This window comes from Prinia subflava, chromosome 21, assembly GCF_021018805.1.
Source record: "Prinia subflava isolate CZ2003 ecotype Zambia chromosome 21, Cam_Psub_1.2, whole genome shotgun sequence".
Classification (NCBI taxonomy): Eukaryota; Metazoa; Chordata; class Aves; order Passeriformes; family Cisticolidae; genus Prinia; species Prinia subflava.
In genome coordinates this window covers 5,541,662-5,550,241 of record NC_086267.1, presented here as the reverse complement: position 1 = coordinate 5,550,241, position 8,580 = coordinate 5,541,662, and the positions used below count along the sequence as shown (strand labels likewise).

Here is an 8,580-nt window from a genome sequence, read left to right as displayed (position 1 = left end):
AGTCCTTCCCTTACTTTACTCCCCATGTGAACGGAGTCAGACCTGTGGCTGTTCCTTTGTGACATCTTCTGAATCTTCTGAATTTGCCCGTGTTGCTGGATCTCTGCTGATTGTGTCAGGCGGGGACTGGCTGGGATTGAGCCCACCTGGTGTCACCTGTCCAGGGATGTCACTGAGTTTCTGGTTTGTCCGTGCCACTTGCTTTCCCATTTGAACAGCTTCATCGTAGGAGGGTGGCAGGTCCATGGCATAGAGGCTGTAAGCTGGAGGGGACACAGTGTTCTTATCCATATCCACAAATACCGAGGGAATCTGGATGCTTGGAGGGTACTGCCATGAGCTGTATGCTGTGAAGAAAATGAATTAAAAATAAAAATTGAACACCTGCATGGGACACTGATATATAAAGAGTTAATCCTGCTTTTTTTCCCAGGAACTTAGAGATTTTGTGCTTTCAGAACAAATGCACTGCATACTAAAGCTGTCCATATGGAATCCCTGCTGGTCTTCAGTGTCACTCACTGTCACTCAGGGTCACCCTGACCCCTCCCTTCACCTCTTGTGCCCACCCTGTGGGGCTGGAATTTGTTCTGGGAGCTCTCTGGGAATTGCAGGAGTGGGACACAGGGTTCCAGGCACAGGCTGAGGAGCAGAGCTCCGTGGAGCAGCACCTCCCAGGACACTCACAGGTCACTGTGCTGTGGGCAGTGCTGTCGCCGTCGATGCCGATTGCTGCCAGGTCGCAGGGGTGCCGAGGGAAGGGCTCCACTGGCAGCCTCTTCTTGCGGCAGCAGAATCTGATGCAGCTCGCTGAGACCCCGCAGAGCAGGAGCAGGAACACCATCAGCAAGAGCAGCCTGAGGGGGGAAACACCATCATTCCACTGCTTGTGGTGTACTTCTTCCAAACCAGAATATAATTTCACCCTGAATGGTTGGAAGCCTCCTCGATTTGGTTCTGAATGGGTGCTGGATCCTGGATTAGAAAGTTGGATCACAAACACTCAATCACAAGTTGAAGAACTACTGCCCATCAGTACAACCTGTTCTGGCTCACAGGTGCTGTAACACTTCACTATTCTGGGTTATTTTCAACTTCTGTGCAGGGAGAATGGCTCTGCTTTCCACAGCAACAGAGGAGGGAAATTTTTACTTGGAGGGAAATACAAGCATGAACTTCTACAAGTCTGGGGCCTCTCTTTATAAATGAGCATGGAAATTATATTATATTAAATTATATTCATGCCTTGAAAACACAATTCTCTCTCTAGCTATTGCTTAAGGCAGTTTATCATTTAACAATTTACAATGTACCTGGACTGTGTTTCAGGTTTTCCTCTCCACTGAATCTCCACCTTCCCACTCCCTGTTTCTCAATCCCACTCTGTCTTCTCTTGGAGGCTTTTGGAAGCCTTCTCATTCTATTTTTGGTAACTGTGTCTTTTTAAACAGCTCTGTGTATCAACCAAAATTGCTCCAGACTAAAGGAGGTAAAAGTAACCAACTCCTTCTGTGTGCTGCCACCAAAGTCAATGTATGGACAGAATGCAAATTATGCAAACAGTGTCAGGGCACCTATAATGGGTGTGATAATAATAATGTACTTATAATGATAATAATCCCCGGTGTGTGAGGTAGGAGATGAGTGCTGTTGTAATCCTCTCTCTATCCCAGTTTCCCCCTTTCAGCTCTGTGCTCGCTGGAGCTGCCAGGGGAAGCTCAGCAGAGGGGGACAGCCCCTGTCCCACAGAAGGGAGTGAGCCGAGGGTGGGGCAGGGCCCCGTCCCCTCAAATCCCTGCTGGAAGCTGCCCTGTGCCAAGAGCACACAGCCAGCAGCGCTCTGGCTATTTAGGAAGAGCAAACAAACCCTTGGGTTGAACCCCAGTGCACTCAGAAGGGAAAGATGACACAGCCCTGCGTGAATGCTGCTCCCCTCCTGACACCCAATCTCCCCTGGCCTCGGCCAGCCCGTTCCTCTGGCAGCTCTCAGAGCACAGAAACCCTTCCCTGATCCCAGAGAAGCGTTTGCACTGCCTTGCTGCGAGTACCGCTCATAAAAACTTCCCAATGTTCTGGTTAGGAAGATTAAAAGCCAACTTACCAGACGTACCACAGACTTGTCCAATCAGACATGTTCTGAGGGCATCTGTGGAGGAAGGCAGATGATTCACTGATTTAAATAGCGCCTGTGTGACAGGGAGGGCTCTTCCCCGGGGTGGAAAAGGGAAAGCGCTCAGCAGGAGTGTGGAGCAAAACCACTTCAGATTGTTCTTCGTGGTTGTACCATTACTCCAGATGAGAACATGCAAATAATGCCACTGTAAAAGTTGCTTCTGAACCAGTAAATGTTTTTATTGGGTGGTGCTTTACTCATGCTTGGGAAAGAGAAGGACTCATGCAGGATACCCAAAAAACCAAGTCACTGTTATTTAAAGGTAACTGAGATGAGGTGCCTCATACCAGAGGCCTGTCTGAAAATGCTGGTCTAGACAACTGCCTGTATCCCCCAGATATTTTAAAGATCTTTTTCCACTGCTCCAATGCAGCCAGAAATGGCTTTTTTCAGCTCTAGTGCAGTACAAAAGGAGGAGGACAGCTCCTGTGACATTTCAGGAGCACGGCTGCCACAGCAGGGCTGTGTGTACTGAACCTGCAGTGCATTTCCTGCAGCAGAACAACGGTTCTGACCACAGGAGAGCATCTGCAGCCTCCACAAGTGACACTTGGGAGTGGTCTTGGGACAGAACCATCCACCTCAGCCCACACAGCAACGGCAGCCAAGTGAAATTTAGAAGCTGCTGACTGTCTTAGAGATCAAAGAAGAAGTTGTAAGGGGTGGCCATCAGCAAGTCACCGTGCTGGTGTGGGAATCACTCGGTCCCGGTGGGAAAGGTTTGGGAACAGGCGGTGGTTACTCACCGGGCAGAGTTCTCCCAGGCGTTCCCAGCACAGAGCGGTGCCTGTGAAAGGGGACCCGGGGCTGGGTTAGCGGTGCCCGGGCTCGCTGCTGCGGGTGCTCGGCAGGCTCCGGGCGAGGCTCCGGCCACCGCCGCCGCTTCAAGGACACGCGGCCGGCGCTGAAAGGGGACACCGAGCCCGGGGACAGCCCGTGCTGGGCAGCGCGATAAATAACCGGCATCACTCCGGGGGCAGAGCCTCGGCGGGGCAGGGCACGGCAGCACCGCCAGCGCCGCCCCGCCCGCGCCCCGCGGGCCCGCGTCCTCCGCCCGCCGGAGGGGCCGGGACCGGGCGTGGCAGAGCTGCCGGCTCCCCCCGGAGTGCCCCGGGACAGAGCTCCGCTTGCAGAGATTTCCCTGGAGCGGTCCGGGACTTCGAGCGATGCTCTTACCAGGACAGAACCCGCCAGGTGTGCTGGACACACCCCCTGAGCCTCTGCTGTGTCAGGGGGACTTGGAGGAGAAAGAAAGAAATGAGAAACCTGCTGTGAAATACATGAGTCAGAAACAAACGTTTAGAAGAGCAGATAATTTCCCTTTCTAAAAAGTCTTGTTAAAACACGAGAAACACGGCTGAAAAGGTATTGACGGCTCTTTAGGACCGGTGTGCTCCAGGCTATTTAACTGTGCCTGCATTTCAAATGTAGAAATTCCTTATCTTCGCCCGTGAACCTTTTGTTGTATTCTCCTCGCTGTCCAGCTGAGGAGGGCAGTGCTGGAGTGGCTTTGGTGGCACCTGGTGACATGTGGCACAATCCCGAGGGCAGCCGCTCCATGGGGAGCACCGAGGGACAATGCCTGGGAAGCAGCAGGTGACATTCCCTGGTTTTGGAACCCCGTGTTTCCAGGCTCAGCACTGCCATGTGACAAAGTGACTGCAGTGTTTCCCTCCAGCACTGCTCAGGGTCATGCGGCCATTGCTCATTCAGGGAAACCTGTGCTCATATGTGTGAGGCAATTGCTGAAGTCACTTCTGGAGAAGCAGAACATGAATTAGTAAATGTGTATGACTCTAGTGCCTACCCTCTCACTTTTTGCTTTACAAGTGAGCTGGGTTTCCTTTTAAGGATTATTAAGATCATACATGGATGTGAATTCCTCATTAACCCAGAACTGCATCAGTGCCATGAAGTTCATGTTTGCTTTTAGATCCAAATCTGGAAGCATGAGTTTGTATCCGGGGACCCAAGAGGGGTCACAGTTGCAAAACCCAGTTTGAAAGCAAAATGGTCACAAGTGCAGTTAGAGGAGCAGAAAACTTCAGCTTCTAGGAAATGAAGAAACATTTCTGAGGTCACATTTTCCATATTGTCCTCACAAGACAGCTCCATCCCTACTGGAGTCCTGTGATATGGGAAACAGCAGGTCCCATGTTTTCAGTCACTGGGCAGGAACCCTCTGCTCCTGAAGGTGTGCATCTGTGATCATTGCAGGTCTGCATCTGTGATCATTGCAGGTTTGCATCTGTGATCACTGCAGGTTTGCATCTGTGATCATTGCAGGTTTGCATCTGTGATCACTGCAGGTTTGCATCTGTGATCACTGCAGGTTTGCATCTGTGATCACTGCAGGTTTGCATCTGTGATCACTGCAGGTTTGCATCGTGACCATTCTGACTGTGGTACCTCTAATGGAATGGCAGTGGAACCCCAGGGTTACTTTTTGCAGACACAGTAACTGTGCTGTTACTTTTTAAACTGTCCCAGTGTCGCGGGTGAAGCAGCACAGCCTGCACACCTTCCCCTGGCTCTGCTTTCCCACATCAGCTGTTTGTTTCCCTTCCACATCAGCCTGTGTCTCACTGCCCCGTGCTGCCCGTGTGAGAGCTGACACTTCACCCTCTGTGTGCCCAAAGAACAAAACAATCCAAGAGAGGGAACCCCAACCCTGCCTGAGCAGCCACTGTGCTCCCAAGAAGGCAAATACAATCACCTTCGAGGCCCCAGCTAAAATACCAGGCTTTTCTTTATGAAAGGGACTAAAACCTGTTCAGATTTCCTCAAGTGCTTCACAGAACGTCAGCTGGAGTTCATTTTATTTTCAGGGAGAGTTCACTTTATTTTCTGGTCCTCCAGAAATAACCACCTGTTCCTGTTATCCTGGTCCAACCCTCCCCCGAGAGAACAAACACATGCTGAGTTTTAAACACGGAGACTTTGACCAGAGAAACCCACAGCCTTCTGTTCACTTCCATCCTGTGAAAATGTTGATCCAGGTTCTCCAGGAATGCAGGGACAGTGGGTGACACCTCTGCTCACCTGGAGCTGCTGGGCACCAGTGGTGCCTTCAGCTGGTCGGTGGTGGCTGCCCCTTACCCAGCCTAGCCTGTGAGGGCTCCAATGTCAGTGTCTTCAAATCATTCTTTAATTTTTCACTTCTTTTCATCCTCTGGATGCTTGTTCTCAGTACCTGACCTCTGTGAAGTGGAAGATTCCTAACACAGGGGTGTTGTTTCCTGGCAGGTAATGTTACCCTTATTTTCAGCACTCTGTAGGGTTATCATAACCAGAATCTGGAGAATGATTTGCTCTCAGCCATCACTTTTTGGTTTCCAGGAGTGAAACCTGAAGGCTCCTCACACAGTGATGCCCACAAATCCAGTTCCTTAAAGGAGCTCCTGCACTCCCACACGCTTCCTTGCTTACTGCCAGCTCTCTGTCCATGAGGTCACTGTGGGTGAGCAGTGCTGTGAGCAGTGGGTTTGGCTGATGCCGTTGTGTTTCCTCACCCCTTGGGGCTGCAGGGAGCAGAACACAAAATCCTTTGTGCCCAGCTCCAGGGGCTGCCCAGCTGTGCCAGCAGCAGTGCCCAGGGCCTCCAAGGAGGGCAGAGCTGTCCCTGGCTGGCACTGCCACCCCAGCACGCTGGGACTGCTCCAGCATCTGCAGTCCTCAGACTGAGTTAAGTGACTCCAGGGGCACTCGATCCATTATTAAATGAGAACACATCTCCATGGATCAAACACTGGCTGGAAAAACAAGGAGCCCCCTCTTCACTCCCACAAACCTCCTCTGTCAAAGGGGAGCCTGGTGAAAATGCTCCGTGTCACAATCGCTTCCCTGCTTGTCCCTGCAGTTGCAGCTTGTTACCACAGGGATATTTACAAACAACGTTTCTATTTTCTGATTGCATCATCTGAATCAGGGATTTAACAGCTACAGGGGCCAAAGGGCAACACACCCTCGGAGTGCTGGGGAGGGAACTTTGCCACAGGAAAGAGTGTGATAAGAGATGTACAGGATTATCCTGTGCCTAATGGCTGCTGCCTTCCTGCTCCCTCCATTTCCAGCTCTGCACTTGCCCTCAGCCAGCTGCTGCTTCCTGACAGAAGATCCACCTGCAGGGCACTCTGGCTTCCCCAGAACGGGATTCTGCTCTCAGCCAGAACTCAGCAGAAGGCAAATATAGAAATACAAAGTTCCTGCACAGCCAGGATCTCTGGCAAGTGTGTGACCAGATCCAGGGAACAGCACAGGAATATTCCCCCTTGACCACGTGTTACCAGGCAGATTTGAGTGTACATTGTAAAATGACTGCCCAAATGATTTGGAGGAGGCTTCAGTAAAAAACTTTATTCTGGTCTTAGGAGAAAGTCAAAGCTTTTCCAAATCCTACAAAAAGCATGTGAAATTGGAAAAAGATAGAAACTCACCTATGTGGGTGTAAACCAGATATTCCTGATGGAATGCCCACCTTTGGGAGACATGGGATTAACAGCAGGTGTAGCTGCTTGGGACCCTCAGTAAAACCTTCTTCTAACACGAGATTATTGTCACAGAGTCAGCTGGAAGCTACTGGCCCCAGAGTTTACAGAGAACTTTGGGTGAAACAGCAGAAATGTCACACGGCCCTTCCTTCCCACATCCCTGCTGCCTCGCTTATTTGCAACAGTCTCAAAATCTTCCCATGTTTCACCAGAGATCCGGGGATCTCCCAGGAGTGTAACCTCCCCTTCATTTCCCTTTGGCCTGGATCCCTCAGGCAGTGGCAGCAGGTGCAGACACAACTCTTGCCATGAGCAGGACTCGGTAGCATTCCGTGATGTCACTTTTTACAGTCAGGAGGGCTGACACGAGCAGGGGGTCACTGCTCTGCACAAAGAACCACACAGAAAAACAGGTTTGGACGTGGAGACGTGAGCTGATCACCTTCTGAGCTCTGTTTCACATCCCCATGCTCAAGGTCCCAGTCACAGCTACAGGTGACAGGTGACAGCCACAGTGCTGGCTGCTCTCTGCCCCCAAGTGATGCTCCCGCTGCAGGCAGTGAGGCGTGACAGTGACTCAGCATTCTGTCCCCAGAGTGCCACAGACACTGTCCCCACGTCACGGCCACGGCAGCTGGGCAGCCTCAGAGCTCCCAGAGAGGGGGGAAGGAAACGGATCCTGTCAGCCCCCAGTGAGTGCTGAGCCTTGTGCAAGAGCCCGGGGTTACCGAGAGGCTCCATGTGGGCTGGACACATCCTGCGGGGACCTCTCTGCTCTTTCTGCTTGTGATGGCAGAAATCTCTTTATTTTGGAACCAGGACTCATCCTGCCATCCCACACACGGGGAGTCAATGGCTCCATGGGTGCCCAGGGAGGTGAATCAGGAGGGGCAGTCACAGCCTCACGGGGCTGTGGGGACATCACATCCATCCTGCCATGGAAGGCAGAACAGCCAGGGGAACAGGAAATCCACAGCCCCACTGACCTCCAGGAATGTGCCAAAGGAAAAGCAGCCCATGGCCAAGAAACCTGTGTGACACCTCCAGGACCTCTGTGTGACACTGCCAGGAGCCCTGTGTGACACCTGCCAGGAGCCCTGTGCGACAGCAGGACCTCTGTGTGACACCAGGAGCCCTGTGTGACACCCACCAGGACCTTTGTGTGACACCTGCCAGGAGCCCTGTGTGACACCAGGATCCCGGTGTGACACCAGGAGCCCTGTGTGACACCAGGAGCCCTGTGTGACACCGCCAGGAGCCCTGTGTGACACCACCAGGAGCCCTGTGTGACACCGCCAGGAGCCCTGTGTGACACCAGGAGCCCTGTGTGACACCGCCAGGAGCCCTGTGTGACACCAGGAGCCCTGTGTGACATCAGGAGCCCTGTGTGACATCAGGAGCCCTGTGTGACAGCAGGAGCCCTGTGTGACACCAGGAGCCCTGTGTGACTGCAGGAGCCCTGTGTGACTGCAGGAGCCCTGTGTGACACCGCCAGGAGCCCTGTGTGACTGCAGGAGCCCTGTGTGACACCAGGAGCCCTGTGTGACACCGCCAGGAGCTCTGTGTGCCAGCAGGGGCCGTGCTCACCTGCAGGTCGCCAGGTGGCACCCACGAGACGCCGATGCGCTGCCGCTGCCCGCGCTCCAGGGCTCCCCTCGGGCCGGCCACGGCGAACCCCGCCCGCGGCAGCTCCGGGCCCGCGTCCAGGCTGAACTCCACGGGCTTGGCCTGACACGGGGACACGGGGACACGGGGACACGGGGACACAGGGACACACGGACACGGGGACACACGGACACGGACACACACGGATATGGGGACACGGGGACACACGGATATGGGGACACGGGGACACACGGCATAGTCACACCTGGGCCGCGCAGGCTGCACTGTCCCTGCACTGTCCCTGCCCGAACC

General features: G+C 53.2%; 2 protein-coding genes across 7 annotated transcripts in view; both read right to left on the bottom strand.

The window, feature by feature from the left end:
* Window positions 1-2: 2 nt before the first annotated feature.
* TMEM52 (transmembrane protein 52) lies at window positions 3-3,985 on the bottom strand. The gene is made up of 4 exons (XM_063417363.1): window positions 2,920-3,985; window positions 2,102-2,146; window positions 688-857; window positions 3-347 (listed from the first exon to the last, which is right to left on the bottom strand). Exons 2-4 carry the CDS (start codon window positions 2,131-2,133, stop codon window positions 37-39), a joined length of 513 nt encoding a protein of 170 aa, XP_063273433.1. The 5' UTR covers window positions 2,134-2,146; window positions 2,920-3,985; the 3' UTR covers window positions 3-36.
* A 1,055-nt stretch (window positions 3,986-5,040) lies between these two features.
* Window positions 5,041-8,580, bottom strand: part of CFAP74 (cilia and flagella associated protein 74) — a 39,312-nt gene continuing 35,772 nt past the window's right edge. For 2 of the 6 annotated variants that reach the window (XM_063417356.1, XM_063417357.1), the window contains exons 38-39: window positions 8,251-8,391; window positions 5,619-7,048 (exon numbers count right to left, since the gene is read on the bottom strand). In XM_063417356.1, coding sequence (XP_063273426.1) covers window positions 6,935-7,048; window positions 8,251-8,391 — 255 coding nt within the window. In that variant the 3' untranslated portion in view covers window positions 5,619-6,934. Of the gene's footprint in view, window positions 7,049-8,250; window positions 8,392-8,580 lie in introns of all 6 variants that reach the window. The other 4 variants (XM_063417360.1, XM_063417359.1, XM_063417361.1 and 1 more) reach the window with 4 other exon arrangements.

Coding starts and splice junctions, on each gene's coding strand:
- TMEM52 (XM_063417363.1), bottom strand. CDS start 2,133: ATGTCTGATTGGACAAGTCTGTGGTACGTCTG. Junction 858..2,101: donor ACAAGTCTGTGGTACGTCTG/GTAAGTTGGCTT, acceptor TTCCCCCCTCAG/GCTGCTCTTGCTGATGGTGT. Junction 348..687: donor TGCCCACAGCACAGTGACCT/GTGAGTGTCCTG, acceptor TTTTCTTCACAG/CATACAGCTCATGGCAGTAC.